An 18074-nucleotide genomic window follows, 5' to 3' on the forward strand; every position below is an offset into this window, starting at 1 on the left:
AATTTGCTCATTTTCCAAATAGTTGCATTTTGGAGGGAAAAAGCAAATTATTTAGAATTTTACATATATGCCAATTATTGAGTAACTCGCTTGCTCTCTCTGAATGGATGTCATGCATAATAGTTAAGCCGACCTTCTTTTCTGTTCAAGTAAACCTTAAATAAAAAAGTGAAAAAACCCTCTTTGTCAAAGTTTATCTATTTATGCTGTTGACGTGTGAAGATCAATTGTTAGAGAGGTTGCATCTGTGATTCATTTGGTTCTAGATACTGAAGCAACCGATACATTTGTACTGTACTGTACATCTAGGACAGATCTGATACTTCAGCTTCTGTTGCTCCTCTCACAAAGTACATTTGATGACATTAGGGCTTTGCCAGCCACCACAGGTTGAAAAGAGAAACTCCCCGAGAGATTCCCGATCACCAATTATGAATTAGTCATCTGGCATGTTGGGGCCCCTACTGCTATATAGATGGGTGATCAGCACAGCTACCACCAAACACGTTGAAGTACAGACTTTAGAACTTTCAATCAATGCCGTGCTCTTAGAGCAATGGTTTCAGATCTCTTTTATACACTTGCGGCAGCTGCAGTCTATTAGTTGGTTAATTTTGCTAACGAGAGTTCAAGTGCCTGTCATGCTCACTGCAGCCGTTTTTAGTTTGGGGCTGCAGAAACCCTGACATCTGGCAGCATTTTCTGTCCATGCTCATGTTGTCTATTACCTTTCCAACGTTTGTTTTAATGTTTTTGGTATTAGAATGGGTTTGGTTGTCCATTTCTAAATGGACCAAATCATTCTCTACTCTTCTCTTATGACTTTTAATATTTGTTTATCATTTATAGGTTTCATATTTTAGGAACACCACGTGTTGCATCCGATGTCCTGTGGTGTCAGTCGGCTGGTGGCTGCACTGGGCAATTCGCACAAGGGCTCATGGCTTTCCAGAGTTTTCCTGGTGTGGCTGGATCTCCTTTTAACCTTCCATCTTTATTACTAATCAGGACTCCGATTATTTACTTTGCCCCTTTGCCTCTATATAATGCCACAGCACCTCTGTTGAGGTGCATCGTCATTTTTGTTCCTGCACTACTCATCCCCTGGATGGCAGTACTGCTGTCACTCACTCTGAATCTTCACAACAGATAAGTACGTGCAGTTTATCCTCTTTAGAATGCTGGACCCCTCTCGGCTGGTTCCTGTATTTGTTGTTTTCCTGATCTCACTCCAGGGAAGTCTCCGTAGTCTGGAACCTCAGGACTCTTTTCTGACACCTGCCACCATTCCAGGCCACTGAAGCAGCCTGCATCATCCATCCAGCCTGCGCCCTGCACAAAGGCTCTGGGTTTTGCCCTTATCCTTGCTGTGTTCCCAACTCTCATTCGGGGCAGCCTCTATTGCCCAACACCCTGGCCCCCCCCCCCCCTTAATCTTCCCTCTCAATTTGTCCTTCCTGGGTCCCAGTGGAGCCTTTCCTTATTCAGGGATTCTGTTCCCTGGAAGCTGGGAGCTCTGACCGGGACTATGTTGTACGGGGGCTTCTGGGAGTAGGACCAGGGGACGGGTTAAGGTTGAGAACCTTCTTCAGGAGATGTCTCTGTCGGCCTAGTCCGGCAGGCACCAGGGAATCCCATTCCATCTTCTCCTGGGCCTTGAGGACTGAAGCTGGGCCGCTTAAGGCTGGCATTGTTCTATGCCAGACTTTCTTTGCCTGAGGTGCAACAAGACTGCCTTCTTCTGGACTGCTGTGCCTTTATTTATTTTTTTGCCTTGCTGTTTTATTTGCTGTGTCACAGTTTACTATTCTTTTGGTTAGTTCACTTACTGTTAGGTCAGTAGCATTCCATAAACCATCTGATTAACTTTGTATACAAACTAATAAGCACCAGGCTACCCCCTTGATTCTCAGGCTCAGTATTACAAAATCATAACCACTTTTATGATTTAAAATAAAGTTTGTAGTTGAAAGGACCTGGGTTTTTTGGAGGGGATTATTAAGGAGAATGTCCACAGGGCTCTTCTCCCTTTTCTGTATTAACTGGGGCTGATGCAGGACACTATTCACAATACAATACATAAAAATAAAAAATACCAAACACTGGGTGGCATTCATCTTGTGCCCAAGGGCAGCATTTTCAGGGACACAGTAGTGTCATTTCACCTGCCTACTGCAAAATTCCCAAAACTAAAATTCTGTTATACAGATTACAGAATTGTGATCTGGTCTGCGTGCTTCCAAACCTGCGATTCATAACATATTGTGCACTGTATGTTTTCAGAGATCAAACATTTCTTCAAGACACAGAGCTGCACAGCCCCTGTAGGTGGCAGTATCGCCCCATCTGCACAACTGCAGTGAAGGGACTGTCCACACAGTAGGAGTCATTTAACAGAGATTGCTTTCTCTTCCTTTTCAACACCAGACGAAGAAACATCAAAGCATATTTTTAGTGAGGTCTGTGCGCACTTCAACTCATTGTGTCAGTTCATGGAAGGACAACGTTTCTGATTTTATTGTATCTACAAAAGAAGTAAGCTCTAGTGCGCCACTTGGATATTGTGTGGCCTCTATGTGCCTGTTCCCAACAGCAGGAGGAATTGAGAGGGAGCTTCTGACTCACTGTGGACAAGCTGGTGTTTGTAAACAAAGCACTTCGGTAGCACTATACATCTATAAGGTACTGGTATAGAAGAATTAAAATGGGCTGTTTATTTAGAGTTTTAAAAACAATTAAGTTTGAGTTATAACTTTAATTTTAGGTTTAAGTCTCTTTTTTACTAGAATACCTCAGCATTCCCTAAAGCCGCCCACAAAACCTTTTTTTTTTAGATGGTTAAAGTTGTGTGCTGTTGCCAAGCAGCATGGCCAAACCTGTTTCTAAAGTGTTTTATTTGATTTCAACGTTGTTTTTTGTACTTCAGCCTCCAATAAGGGGATCGAGCAAATAATTTCGTAATAAAAGGCCAGTTCAACTGCGCGTGTTTCAAGCTTGGCAGACGAGCAGCAAAGGAGATTTGAGTACAAGGCACAGAGCGACAGAAGAGAAGTGCAATAAAAATGACTGAGTTCCAGCAGTACAGGAGCAGTACCGTCTTGACATTCTCTGACAAACATGTAAATGTTTGGTCAGGGAAGGGCATTCCAAGTGGGCGCTTGGAACTGGGAGAGCACTCTTACTTTTGGCAGCTTCCGCAATCGATTAATCCGTTGGTCTCTTTGATGGAGGGCTCATACACGAAGGCTGGGTATTCAGTGTCGCAGGGCTGCAGCATTTCGTGCTTCCTGTGCTTGTGAGCTGGAGAGAGAGGAAGGGAGGACTTCAGAGTGATCTCATCTCAGACGCACACACTCTACAACCTTTGACTGCTGTGGAGAGCTACACCGACAGATTGTCAGTGATGAACAACTAGATGATCCCTGGGGGAGGCACAGACCCACTGGTTTCACATGTCTCTGTAGATAAGTGAAGGAATTACCAACAAGGAATAGCATTATCTTGTTGATCGAATAATTAGTTCAATAAACAAATGCTTTTATCAACTCCAAATGAGGATGCCCTCACCTCATCTTCACCTCAATGATGTGAGTCAGATATGTGCTAAAATGAACATAAAATCATTCTTCAGCATTTCTCAGAGCACACCTTTGGACATCTGTGGCATTAAGGTACATAATCTCCTACAAGAAACACCCCTAGCTGTTTAGCCGATAAAATAAGAAACTGACCCCAGTTCAAAAAAGAACATGCCTGAATGTTTAGACCTGCCTAGTAATCCTGTTTAATCACTTACCACAGTTACAGACCTTGCTTTTTACAACAGCACTGTCACACTGATGTAATTCTCCCACACTAAAAAATTGGAAACTGTTACCTGCAAATAAGCTTATTTGCTTATTTTCCCAATGCTGTTGATGCAACATTGCAATTTTTTTTTCACGAAGAATGTTGAAATATTTACAAACATACCAGTGTGGGTAGCCCATACATTTAGTATGCCAACTAACACATGACAGTTATCTCCAAGAGTCAGTTTGGTGCTGAAAACTCGCTCCGGAAATGAAAAGGTGACAAATGAGCCCTGTTGACTTCTCCCATATGTCATGTTGCTCTGCAGACCAGATGCTCTGGCATGTTTTTCTAGAAAAAAGTCTGTTAAATTGTGCCCCACAACACAATATTTTCTAGACGTGCCCTGGTATATGAACCATATACAAATTGACAAGAAATAATTTTAGTTCAGGTGGGTAGCTGCATCAGCATGTGTAGTCTGCAAAAGCACAAGAAATAGGTTTATTCCATGCTGAAAAGAGAAGAGAGAAAATACAATGTTTTGGCTGTGAAGTCTTCTTCAGGTGTAACACCTGAGCTGAAACGTTCTTTTCTCTCTTCTCTTTTCAGTAAGAAATTATTTTGCCTTTTCTCTGTAAAGCCTATCACTGTAATTTCTAAAAGCAAGTTCAAAAGACAGCTGCATAAGTGCAAAACTGTAATTGTAATATGAAGAAAATAAATTCCTATTTTTTGTGGTTTCTATTATGATTTATAATGAACAGATATGATAAAAAACACCACAAGGAAAATTCTTGTGGAAGCTTATTTTTTGTCACTATGTAGAGAACATTTTTGCTGTGAGTAACATTTAATGAAGGATATTTTGTTTCGTTCCTCAGAAAAAAAAAAAACAAGAACAACATTGACCTTTCTATTTAGCACTGTCACAGATTCTACGACCTTTGTGCCCGTTCTCCGCTCAAATAATTATCTCTGAGTGAGTTTCGTGACGTCTGCTGTGTGCTGTGATCCTCCGTGCTTTCTCAGTCTTCTCTGCTGCCACCTGCCACCCTCATATCGGGCACCTACGCAAATACGCATACACACAGACACATTGCCTTACATAATCCCATTTCATGAAGCACGGCTTTCTTTTATGATGCAGATTTTGGATTTCAGATTCACCCAGTACTAGCTCTTGCTGGGCCGGTATTATGGTATGTTGCATCTTCATTGAAAACTCCCCTCTAAAACTTCCCCGCTAAAGAAAGGAGCAAACCTGGAGCTCCTGTAAGTCTGTCAGAGATCAAAGGCACTGATGTAATAACCAGGATAATTTAAAATCCATACTGGAGAAGACTGAAGAGAGCTCAGTGCAGACGTCCACATATCCATTCTGACACCCTGGATGAGAATGGTTGCACCCAGCACTTTGACTTTCACTTAGTGAGGATGAGACCACATGGCCATGACAGTGAATTCACACAGGTGGGTACTTACATGAATGGAAGACAGCCTTGGCTAAAGAAATGAGTCACAGAAGATGGGAGGGATGACATGCAGGTGAACATGATGATGAATTGACGATCGTTTGTCATGAAAAAAGCAACAACAGGAGAAACAAAGAATAAGTTAGTAAGCTAACTTAACCGTATGGTATTGTAATGATTTAGGACTTGTGATGCCTTGCTATGAGCTCCTCTCTCACTTTAACCACAAATTGAGCTGACTGTGGCCTATTGAAAATAAATACTACACATTGATATAAAACATACAAATTTTTATATGTGATATAGAACTATAGGTTGCAGATGTACTACCACAGATTTGGGCATTCGGTTTTGCTCACTACAAAACACAACAAACATGGAGCGCAGGACTGAGTTACAAATCTTTTCCAGAAAGATGTGCCTTGAACTAAGATATACAGTAAAAAGGACTCACCTTCCATTTATCTGTAGATAACTCTTTCAAGGTTCTGTACTGTCTGTTCTAACCCTAACAATTCATGAAGAAAACCAGGACCACAGGGCTTTGTTGAAAGTTAAGTAGTAGGGGAAAAAAGTATGGGACACTTCTTTTCATAATGGGCTGTGGCTCTTTGAAAAAGCGACTTCAGTTGCTTCCTGGTCAACAGCAAGTGGTGCGCCGACGTGAAGGTAATTTCTTGTTTACATTAAAACTGTCTACATGTTTACTTGCACATTGTCTATTGTTTGTTTGTACATTGTCTTGATGCACTGTTTGCACTTTGTCTTGTTTTTTACACTTGTTTAACAATCGAGAGACTTTCTGTAAGTAAGAATTCCATTGTACCAGTACTGGTTACATATGGCAATAAAGTTCAAGTTCAAGTTCAAGTTCAGTTGTGGGGGTTGATTCCACGGGTTTCTGGAATCTGCTGTGGGGTTGTTGATTGAGTACAAATGTGTTACTATGCTAGCACAACAGCGGCGTGACCTCCTTTCAACTGCAACCTTCTTCCACATCACCATCTCAACTTGTACACTGCATTTCTTTCAGCTTAAACACTATTACGTTTACTTGAGGTTGTCACCAGCACTGACACTCAGTGCGGTGGGGGAGGCGCAGCGGCGAGCACCGGTAAAAAAATCAACGTGAGCAGACGGAAGCACTGGTGTGAGCAGGAACCAAAAACAATACAAAAAAAAAGTGTACCCCACGTTCCTCGTGACCTCCAGGGTGGGCTTCCCCTATTTAACGGTATTTAACGGTATTGCACAACGGCGACCAGACTGGACTGGACTTACCCTGTTTAGCAGGGTCCAAAGTGTTAGAACAGGGCTCGTAAGGGAAAAAGAAAACAAATCCTTGTTGCATGAAAAAAGTGTGTGTGTGTGTCTGCCCCCGTGAAAATATGTGATGGGACAGGCAAAAAGTAAATGAAAAGAAAAAGAATGCCTTATGCAGGTACAATCCCATTTGGGACTATCAGTGTATAGCTTTCCCCTTCCAGGGGTGTCCAGTGTGCCTTTAAAGGACCTGCACAGGTGTTGCTCATCATTTAAAAGCCAGGACAGCTGGGATGAACAGTGAGGTTCGCACCCTAATCAAAGCAAGGGATGCAGCATTCAAATCGGGCAATAAATCAGAACTAAGGTCAGCCAGGATCAATCTTAACAATGGTATTAAACATGCAAAAAACACGCTCAAACAGGAATTAGAGGAACACTTCACCACAAATGACCCAAGGCGCATGTGGCAAGGTATACAGGCCCTCACAGACTTCAAGAGGAAGAACATCTGTGCACCTGCCCATGATGCCTCCCTGCCTAACGAGCTCAACACCTTCTATGCTCGGTTTGAAGCCAACAACACAGAACCAGTCATCAGAACTGCACACTCCGCAGCTGACCAGCTGCTCTCACTGTCTGCAGACGAGGTGAGGAGATCTCTGCTAAAAGTGAACACACGCAAGGCTTCAGGACCCGACAGCATACCCAGTCGCGTCCTCAGAGCCTGCGCCAATCAACTGGCGGGTGTATTCACAGACATTTTCAACATGTCTCTGGCCCAAGCCGTAGTCCCCACCTGCTTCAAGACAACCACCATCATCCCAATACCAAAGAAAACCACAGTGACATGTCTTAATGACTACCGACCAGTGGCACTAACACCTGTCATCATGAAGTGCTTCCAGAGGCTGGTCATGAAGCACATTAAGGACACCATCCCAAACACAGTGGACCCGTACCAGTTTGCCTACCTGTCCAACAGATCCACAGATGACGCAATCTCCATTGCCACACACACGGCCCTATCCCATCTGGACAAAAAGAACATGTACACAAGACTACTATTCATTGACTTCAGCTCAGCTTTTAACACTATCATCCCAGAGAAACTAGTCAAGAAACTCAGTGCACTGGGTCTCAACACCACCCTCTGCAACTGGATTCGGGACTTTCTGACAGGCAGACCTCAGGCTGTCAGGCTTGGAAACCACACCTCCGGCACACTAACTCTGAACACTGGGGTCCTCCAGGGGTGTGTGCTTAGTCCATTGCTCTACTCCCTCTATACCCACGACTGTAAGGCCAAACACAACACCAACTCCATCATCAAGTTTGCTGAAGACACCACAGTTGTAGGTCTGATCACAGACAATGATGAGAGGGCCTACAGGGAGGAGGTCAATCTCCTTACAACGTGGTGTGATGACAACAACCTCACCCACAATGTCAGCAAAACCAAGGAGCTGATCGTTGATTTCAGGAAACTGCAAACCGGACATGCCCCTATCCACATCAAAGGGACTGAAGTGGAAAGGGTCAGTAACTCTAAATTCCTTGGTGTCCATCTCACCGAGGACCTCACATGGTCTCTCAACACCACCTGTCTGATCAAGAAAGCGCAACAGCACCTGTACTTCCTAAGACGGTTGAAGAACGCTAAGATATGTCCCCAGATCCTCACTAACTTTTACAGATGCACTACAGAAAGCACACTGACAGGCTGCATCACAGTGTGGTATGGCAACTGCAGTGCTGCTGACCGCAAAGCCCTACAGCGGGTGGTGAAAACTGTCCAGTCCATCACTGGGGTAACCCTCCCATCTATCCTGGACATTTATGACAGACGGTGCTTGCGAAAAAGCTCTAAGCATAATCAAAGACCCCACACACCCCAGCTACAGACTTTATGATCTGCTACCATCTGGAAAACGGTACCGGAGCATTCGGGCCCGGACTACCAGACTCAGAGACAGTTTTTACCCCCGCACTATCAAACTGTTGAATTCCCAGCCTCTCTCACTCTCACTCTCACCTCACCTCTCACCTATGATCTGAACCTCACAGTGCCTTCTTCCTTTCTTTCTTACCAAAAAACCCAAACACACATTGAAAATCTACCTCTACCATACATGTCAAACGCTCACTCCCCATAATTTCTATCCCTTTATTTTATTCTGTTGATGCATATTTTTGCACATAACCTGTTACCTTTTTGTTGTTTTTGCACATTGTCTGTTGTTGTTTATTGCACACTGCCTGTTGTCTGTCTTTCTTTTGCTACACAATTGTATTGTTGTTGTTGTTTTTTTCTCTTTGTACTACTTATGTCCGAGAGCTAGCAAAATAGCATTTCGTTACCATGTATATGAGTGTAATGACAATAAACTTGAACTTGAACTTGAACTTGACTACAAAGGGGAAGACTCGCCCTTCTACCAGGGCTCCGCCTCCACACTGACCGTGCCCCCGCTTAAAGCCACACCTTGCTTTGGAAGTGATGGAGCACAGAACACCAAACAGAATTACGTTGCAAAAATTGACTAAGCAAAAAGATTCAGCCGTTTCTGTACATTCAGCAGTAATACAAGAGAAATGTGAATCTGACTGTGACACCAGACTGGAATGCAGCATCACCCTTTTGTAAGCAAGTTTAGGAAACAGTGTCATTGTCATTGTCACTGTATTTCAGGCTTGAGGGTTATATTTTACTGGAAGCAAGACAAATTGCTAAAACAAGTAAGAAAGAGTCCAGGATGACTGCACAGGAAGTCAAGAAAATACATGAGATAGCGGTTGGGTATCCTTCAGTGACCAGACTGGGAAGAAAAAGCGGGGGTTAAGGGAGGGTGAGATGTAAAAACACTGATCCGTGTAATTGACTGGTCACAAGGGCTGGGATGACAGGAAGTTGTGGAATGCATGTTTCTGCTGGCATGGTGGTGAGCAATGTGTCACTGCATATTATGTCAAATGGCGTGAGATGTTCAACCTCCTTTGAATCCATGTCACAGTACCAAAAAAAACAAAACATTCTTCTTACAGATTCATGATAAACAATTTCTGCATAGCTCAGGGTCTTTTTTAAATATCTGTTTAAAGTAGAATTGTGACATTCAGAGCCATTCACCTCAAGTATCATGCAGGATAGCTGCAAATTAATTTAGTTTTATAGCCAGCAGATATATCACCCTGCAACTCACAACTACCAATATACTGAAACTCACCAGTAGGGACCAGCAGGGGCTAATCGCCCTGTGGTCTGTATGGGTCCTAATGACCCAGTATAGATATGGGGACACTATACTGTAAAAAAAAATATGATCCTTCTAATGAGATGTAAAATCAAGATCCTGACTCTCAGTGGTCATTAAAAATCCAAGAGCATTTCACAAATTGAGTAGGGGTGTAATTTTCCCCTGGATTTTAACAATCATGGCTGCCTAACCATACTCTTCTATGAAATGGCTCCCTACTGATAGCTGATGTGTGGGGAGCGTACTGGTGCACTATGGCTGCTGTTGCATCATTCACACATTGGTGGTGGTGGAGGAGGTGAGTCCCATATACCTGTAAAGTGCTTTGAATGGAGTGTCTGGAAAAGTGCTGTCTAAGTGTAAGAATTCTTATTATTGTAGATCATTAATTTCCCAGATTTGCAGACTTTTTTATGGAAACGTGAAAATGTAGTGTTTCATTTTCCCTTCATTTGTAAATTATAAACTAGGTTTTATGCATATACATCTATGACAGGTGTATATAATAACAAGGCTTTGGTTTCCCTCCTCTATATGTTAGGCTCTGGTTTCCCTCCTCTATATGTTTGATTCAGCAACTATTTAAGAAAAAAAAAGGTACTTACCATCTACAATGTTATCCGAATGCCAGAATCCACAGAAGTTAAACTCCAGCAGAAAACTAAAAAAAAAAAAACACAGCAAGGTGTAAAAATGGTGCTTGTTGAGAAACAATATTTTCTTCTTGTTACAATGATTTGAAGGCAGGCCTTGAAGGATGCTAAAGTAAATCAACGATTGAGATTTGTTCAAGATTCTAACATCACTGATTTTGATTTTGAAAAAGCGGTGACATTTCAGACAGCCTCTTCAAAAGGAAGTGGATTAATTGCAACACACATTCAAATCCTTCTGCGACCAATCTCTTGAAGGGCCCTGTTTTGCGATGCCAAAGCAGTGTGAAACCTACAGGCCTACCAGGCCGTGATACAAACTTGTAGATGAGAACATTGGGGTGCAACTGGGACTTTCTGCAGTTTCTCTGTGCTTTTTAAACGTCTGTCACCTAGTAAGATTGTGAATGTGTATGTCTTCTGTAGCACCGCTCTTCCATGAAAGAAATCCAAAGTGAACCAGCGTTGACCTCTAATGGAATGTCAGAATGATCTAACCTGTATATTTAAATGTTTTTTTATTTAAATATTTAAGACATGAATACAGTGCTTCATCTGGTAAATCAGAGTGCCCTGAAGAACCTAGTATTATGCTTACAGTCTTATATAAGATAATGAAATGCATTAATTTTTTTTTAATGAAGGAGTTTTCCCCTGCTCTCAATTACCTTCAGCACTGACGTAATAAAAGCAGTCTTTATTCAGCTGGTGAACTTTCAAAAAACAGTCCTGAACATGAAAACAGATATTCATAACAGGAGTACAGAAGACTCTCGTTGCTTTTAAAGCTAATGTGACAATAGAAGCCTGCGCTACACGGCCAAATGAGTGCTTTGCATTCCAGCCAGGACATTCAACACTTACAGGAATAAATTGCTGAGGAACCACTTGAGGGCTCCCAGAAATCCATAGAAAGGCTGTTAGGAGAAAGAAAAAAAGAAATGGAATTACAGTAAGAAAAGAACATTCAGAAGCATAGGAGGCAAAAAGACAAAGGTAGAGCCATTTTTTTTCTCTCCAGCAAAGATAATTTATTCATTAGAAAAAGAAATAACAGTCTGAAATACCATTCCCCAATACAACCCTGATATGGCAAACTCTAAAACAATAAAAATGACAGTCAGGTATTGCTAATGTTTCATCATAATCAATTTGGCACTAGTCCTGGCTTGTGAAAATTGGATCCTTTAGAATAATCTTTCTGCTATGACAGCTGTTTATTGCTTTTATTGCTGCTGTGTCTCAGACCAAAGGACATTCATTAACATTGGTGAATTATAGGTGAGGCAAAATGTACTTTATTCTTTGTGTGCATTTGCTGAATAATGAACGACCAAGTTAACAAAACAACAAATCCTCCATTATGAAAAAAGACATATTGTTCCCGACTCTTTAATACGCTGCCTGCCCAAAATTTAAAGGATGAACATCGTGGCTACTTTATTTTGTATATAAAAAAAGACAAGGGCAGAACATTATTTCTGATAAAAAATATATGTGAAAGCAAATTGTTTTCTCAACATCTCAAATCTATTTTGAGAATGAGGGGTGATGGGAAGGAGAAAGAGGCTTTTGTGCAAGGAGACCAATGGAAACGGAAAGAATTTGTACTGAGCGCATGTCTGGAAAAAAAATGAGGTAGATGAGGATGGTCAAGGAGGCAGCAGAGGAAGAAGAAGCAGAGTGCAGCAATGGGGAGGTGCAACCTACACTCAGCAGAGGCCGTGCACCACTGTGGTGATGGCCGGACATCTTGCACATGGCCTGGTAATCAAATAGCGTCACCCTGGAAAGAAGCACAAACACAGTTAAAGGCAAATGACAACATAATTTCACCATTAAAACTATTCTGGCAGTGGCAATATGGAGTAGCTGGTAGGGGCCTCTGGCGGGTTCAAATTCCAGCCTCTGGTGGGTTCAAATCCCAGGTAGGGCCCTACTGTTATACAGTACCCTACAGCAAGGAAAGTTGCTCAGATTACCTTAATAAAATGCCCATATAGTGTGAATAGGCATAAATGTGAGTTGCTTTGAATAGAAGCATCTGCTAAACTAAATAATAACACAAATGATAAAAGGGAAGGGTTTAAATAAAAACCTACAGAATTTGCCAGTGTGCACTGTCAGTGAGGAATGTGTATATTAACCCTCTTTTAAGTGATACAAATTGCAGCAGAGTAATATCAGGTGTCCTTCTGATGTTGTGAGCATTTGGATGCATCAAGCATCCTTTTGAAAGAGTAACTTGGGACATAATAACACAAATCGGAGATTTAACTGATACAATGGGATGTGTGTTCTTCAATTCTTAATGGAGTGAATGTTACTTGTCCATCATGTTTACCTACTGGACTACAAGCTACAACAGATGCTGCTTGGATTGTGAAATTGCTGATTTGACTCGAATTAACGCAAACCACAAACTCAAGATTGAATCCAAATAATTTATCCTTCAATCTAATCACTAATCATTTGGATTAAAGATGTTTATGTTTGCAATTCCAAAGAACCTCTCTGGTGACTAAAAATGCTGTATCTGCCATTTACTATGGGTTGACAATAACATTACTCAATCGATAAAACCATCGAAAAGTGAATAATAAAGATACTGGCTTATTCTGACCTGACATACTGTACATGAATTACATTGCACCTTCTTAATCTGGATACAGACAGAAATGGCATTTACTGTCCATTAAATTAATTGAGATTGTTATTTGCAGTGAAAAGCAGGCCCAAGAGCTTAGGTTCTGTTAACAATTAAGATGGTGTCCACTGTGGTAGCTTTGTTTATAGTATTAATATTTTACATATAATGGTTGTAAGCACCATTTGAAATTGTAACCTGTTAAAAGCTGACAGCTATTACTCCCCTTTCTTCATTTTTAATGTAAGCTACCAACTAATTCTAATGAAATTTTGAGAAAATCAGAATTCAAAAATGGCTCTGCATATTTTGATTAGATAGCCACAGCACTTAGTTTATTTACTCAGATGTTGCATTTTTGGCAGTAATGGATTAAGATATGAGATTATAATCATCAGAGATCAAGCTGCGTTCCTTTTTAGTGAATACAGAGGTAGTCTGTAATATTGGACCTACTAAACCAGTCAATTCAAGCCTCAAGCAGGAACAGTCCACATACAAAATACAGAGCAGCTGTCTTGTTCAGATGGCTGTTACTACAAAACTGAAAATGTATAGAATGTAAATGAAGGAACAGACAACCCCTTCTTTACGTTTAGACATTTAAGAAAATCCTCTCTTTTTGCAGTGAGCAGGTGTATCCCATCCTGATTGGGATGTCTGCAGTTGTCTGCAGCTTCTCCAGGTCTCTGTTAAAAGTAATAGCACCTGAAGGGCTCGAACAAGTTGTTGAATTGCTTCAATTAAGCCAATAATGTGCCATTTGTGGTCATTAAGAACAGAGTTAAACAGAAAGCTGGCTGGCATACTAGTATCAAAGGATTTGGACTGGAAATCCCTTATCTGAAGAAGGGAGATTAGTCAGAATGTAAAAATATCAGCAATGTCTGCTAAAAAATGACAACCCTACTTCTTAAACATGCCCATGTTCAGTAGCTGCAGCATCACAGACCCGTCCACTTCCCCGAAGAACTTCCCAGTCTGAAAAGATAAGACCGAGTCAGTAAAAGGGGACATAGGCAATGATAATGGCCACCATGTTGCCTCTTAGCATAACATAGATATTTCTCAGAATGAAAGGATAAAAACCTTTTCATCACCTCCAAACCCGACCGAAAACACAATACCATACATACTAATGAACTAAACAATTAACCAATGAACCTGAAATTGATCATTAATATCACTAGTAGTATATTGAACAGCTATGAATAAATGGAACTTTATTACTACACTACACAGATCCATAAATTTTGACATTGTAGATCGGGGTCTATTTTTTGTCCTTAATACAAACTGCACATGTATTTAGTGTCAAATGTATGTAATAAATAAAGGTCCCTCCTGTTAGTGTGCCCTGAGGTTTTATTGATATTCCCTTTCTAACAATGATTCTTGGGCCGAGTTTATCTCATAAGAACCCAGTGATGACATTCTAAGGAATAACGTATTCATGCATAACAAGCCAGCACATCAGGGGACCCTTACCAAGTGTCAGAGTCATTGCAGCCCCTGGGGTGTTGAACACAGCCTCAGTGACAGCATACACTGCACTACAGCCTTTTCTGAGCAAGCTTTCAGCACACAGCAGGACTGTACTTTGTGTACCGTCGTAGGAAAAGTTCAAATTGAGTTCATTTAGGACAAATCCAAATTGGATCTGTTCCATTTGTAAGGACACTTTTGGTTGGTCAATTCTGCCTAAATTCTGTGTCTGCTAACACTTTTATATGTTACATAAATATGTTCCCTGACATTGATATTACTTATATTTAATTAATCCACTTATTAATGCGTAACATTAAGTAGTACATTACTAATGTACTGACAGTTTGATGCAAGTTTAATGAAGTGAGCAGTCATTGCTTTAAATGAGAATTGGCTAGTTATATGAAGGGACTGACTTAGAGCTTTTATTGGAGGGAGAGGAAAACAGCTTTGCAGTAGAGCAACACTTAGAAACCTAAATCCCCAAGTCTAACTCAGCTCCAAAATCACGAGGTGGGAACTCACACTGACATTTCCTGCTGATTTTTAGACCATTGAGCAAGCAAAAATAGTAGGTACCTCTCCACAACTATGAATCTTTACAGGATTCATAATCTTAGTGCCAAAATATCACAGGAAGGTGACTTTAAATGTGTCTCAAGAGCCCAGCTCATACCCACATCTGGATAGTGTTTATAATCAGAACTTATGACAAGGCAAACCTCCACCAAATCTTCCTGCTTCATCAGAAACTGACAGCTTGTTAATGCTGACAGTAATAAGGCATTCTCATTAGTCAGGAAATGATGCTTGAGCTGCCAGATAAGGAGCTTTTCTTTAAAGAAGCTGTATATGTAATGTTTTCTTCTCAATTTAGCATGTTTGATTTTGCTCCCCAGCTAATTTTCTTGTCAGTGTGGGATGGAAGTGAAGATTAAACTGCAAATGTCTTCCAAGTTCACCATCTGTCCGGATCTTATTTACAGCCAGCCCAGGGAAATGAATCAGAAGGTGTTGTCTCACTATTGATACCAGAAGTACAAAGCTAAATACAGGCTGTGGTCTGGTCATTTTAAATACATTTGCAGACATCTGTTTCCTGCAAACCTGTTTCCCAAGATCTGCTAATCATGGTAATAATAATATGAAATTAATTGTAACTTCATAAAACAATATTTTGATTCCTGAATGCTACTGTAATAGTAAACTTTATTTTATAGAATTCAGTTAAATGTGCATTTCCTCACAATTCTGTGTAGGAAACATAAGACAAATCTAGCCTTTTTCTAACTGCCTAAGCCACTTTAAGGTTGCAGCAAGCAAAGTGGTAAAAGGTAGGATATAGTCTGGAAAAGATGCCAGTCCATTGTAGGGCAGACACAGACACAAATGCAGGCATGCACACACTCACACCAGGACCAGTTTGTTTTCCCAGAAGCCAGTTAACCTACCAGTATGTAGGTAGAACAAATGGGGAGAACATACAAACTCCATGCAGATAACACCACAGGGCCAGAATCAAACTCTTGGAAAAAGCTTGGTGCTACCTTATAAGCAGTGAAAGCCCTGCTTTCTCACAGTTCTCAGTTCCTGGATTAAACTGAAGATTGGAATGCCTTTCAGTGTGGGGACTGCATATTTCCCACATGTTCATGTAAGTTCTCTCCCCCTTCCACAGACATGCTTATTAGGGTAATTGGCAAGTAGAAGTTGAATACTATTTTTTGTGATGGATTCATGCAGGGTTGCAGTCCTGCCTAGAGGCCCTAACCCTTAATAGGAATAGTTTTCTGATAGAGCATGTTTTCTCTGACAATTTCCATGAGGGAAAACATGAAGAACTAGGTAGTCTCTAAGTATTTACTCATCCCCTGGCTGCTCAAGGACATTATACAAAATATTTTGAGGAAAATATATTAATTAATGCTGTAATTTGAACAGCTGTTTGGGTATTTACGGTCTATAAATTCTAAGCACCAGAATTATAATGAATCTGCAAGGTGAAATGAGGATGTTATTTTTGTGACTGGCTTGCTGTGGAGTCCGTTCAGTGCAGATAACTTTCTTTTCACTGGTCAAGGCTTTCCTTCTGCTTCTGATCCCTTTTTGCTTACTTGAGCAATGAGACAACTTGAGCAAGGAGGCTGGGCAAGGTGAGGCTTCCTGGACAAGTTTGTTATTACGGGGGATGCAGATCACTTCCAGGTGTAAGAAAAGGATATTAGATGTTTTCCTGTTTGTGATATTTCTTTATTAAAGTTTGTTCTACTTTAGATACATTTTAGTAATGCATGTGATTGTGAGGGTATGTTTTGTGATTGACCAAAAATGTGATTTCATGACAGTTCTTTATCCAGTTTGCAAGCTTCATAAGCATGATATTAGCTTTCAGCTCAGAAGCAGTGCTCCCCAAGACAAAGGTCATTAATAAAATGCAGATGAATTCAGTTATTATTAGATTTAATAATGATAAGATTTTATTCAGTAATTATTAGACTTAAATCAGATTTAGAACTTTATTTCAGATAGAGCTAATTAGTTTTAAGATTTTTTTTTCTAGGCTTAGACATTGTATTGTTAGGTTTTTCTTCTCACCTTTACTCCCAAGGAATAAGAACGTACTGTAAGAAAGGCTTCAAAAAGGGAGGTCATTTGATTTTCACTCACACCCTGCTTTAGTACAGCAGGATTCACAGTTCACATAGGTCTTTGGTAAGCCTAAAGTTCAAGATCCCTCTTGGACGCAGAGCAACTTTTGTTTTGCCTCTTACAGACAACAATGACACCACAGCGACATCTGAGACACTCTCTGTGGAGGAGCCAATCTCCCTGAAGAGCTGAGTCAGGCGACACTATCACACACTGCAGGTTTGGAGGCAAGACTTGCAATTACATGTCATTCCTCCTCTCTCACCTGTGATGACTCACCCCTTTCTGTGTAGCGCACACATAGCAGAAAAAATGTCAGCTTTGGACAACATCACTAAAAAGAGCTGAACTGAGTATATGTCACTTGCAAACCATGAATATAGAAAAAAAATGTTTGCTTCAGCTGTTGATCAATTAAAAATTGCTGAGATAACAGATAAGATGTATACTACTGAACAAAGCTTTGAAAACTGAAGTCAAAGGCAGGCAGTCAGACTGTAAGACTAGATAATCTGACATAACATGTGAAACAGATTCTAATGTTCACTTACAGGCCTGTTGGCACTGAAGAGTCCTTGCATGCAAACTGTCATACTTTTGTTATCTACAGTATAAGAGGATTTCAAGCACGCTCGTAATTGTTTTCCGAGTTATTTCAACAGTTTTCTTTATCTTCTGAAAACAACAGACTTCAAATGCTAAGAATGCAAAGTGTTAAACGTAGGCAGCGCAAAAATTGAAATATCATAGAGGGGGAATTGAACTAGAAGAATAAATGTGTGAGAAACATTTAGTAGTTTACGTTGATTCATCACTTTACTCATCTAGACAGTGTGGTGAAGCAATACGA

General features: G+C 40.7%; 1 protein-coding gene across 8 annotated transcripts in view; it reads right to left on the reverse strand.

Annotated features, from left to right (window-relative positions):
* cacna2d4a (calcium channel, voltage-dependent, alpha 2/delta subunit 4a) overlaps positions 1-18074 on the reverse strand; it is a 198805-nt gene that overhangs the window by 16937 nt on the left and 163794 nt on the right. For 6 of the 8 annotated variants that reach the window (XM_069192103.1, XM_069192098.1, XM_069192102.1 and 3 more), the window contains 6 exons: positions 13998-14068; positions 12151-12226; positions 11305-11357; positions 10393-10448; positions 5278-5298; positions 3183-3300 (listed from right to left, as the gene is read on the reverse strand). In XM_069192103.1, the coding sequence (XP_069048204.1) occupies positions 3183-3300; positions 5278-5298; positions 10393-10448; positions 11305-11357; positions 12151-12226; positions 13998-14068 (395 nt within the window). The remainder of the gene's footprint in view (positions 1-3182; positions 3301-5277; positions 5299-10392; positions 10449-11304; positions 11358-12150; positions 12227-13997; positions 14069-18074) is intronic. The other 2 variants (XM_069192104.1, XM_069192100.1) reach the window with 1 other exon arrangement.

The sequence above is a fragment of the Lepisosteus oculatus genome, chromosome 7, assembly GCF_040954835.1.
Source record: "Lepisosteus oculatus isolate fLepOcu1 chromosome 7, fLepOcu1.hap2, whole genome shotgun sequence".
Classification (NCBI taxonomy): domain Eukaryota; kingdom Metazoa; phylum Chordata; class Actinopteri; order Semionotiformes; family Lepisosteidae; genus Lepisosteus; species Lepisosteus oculatus.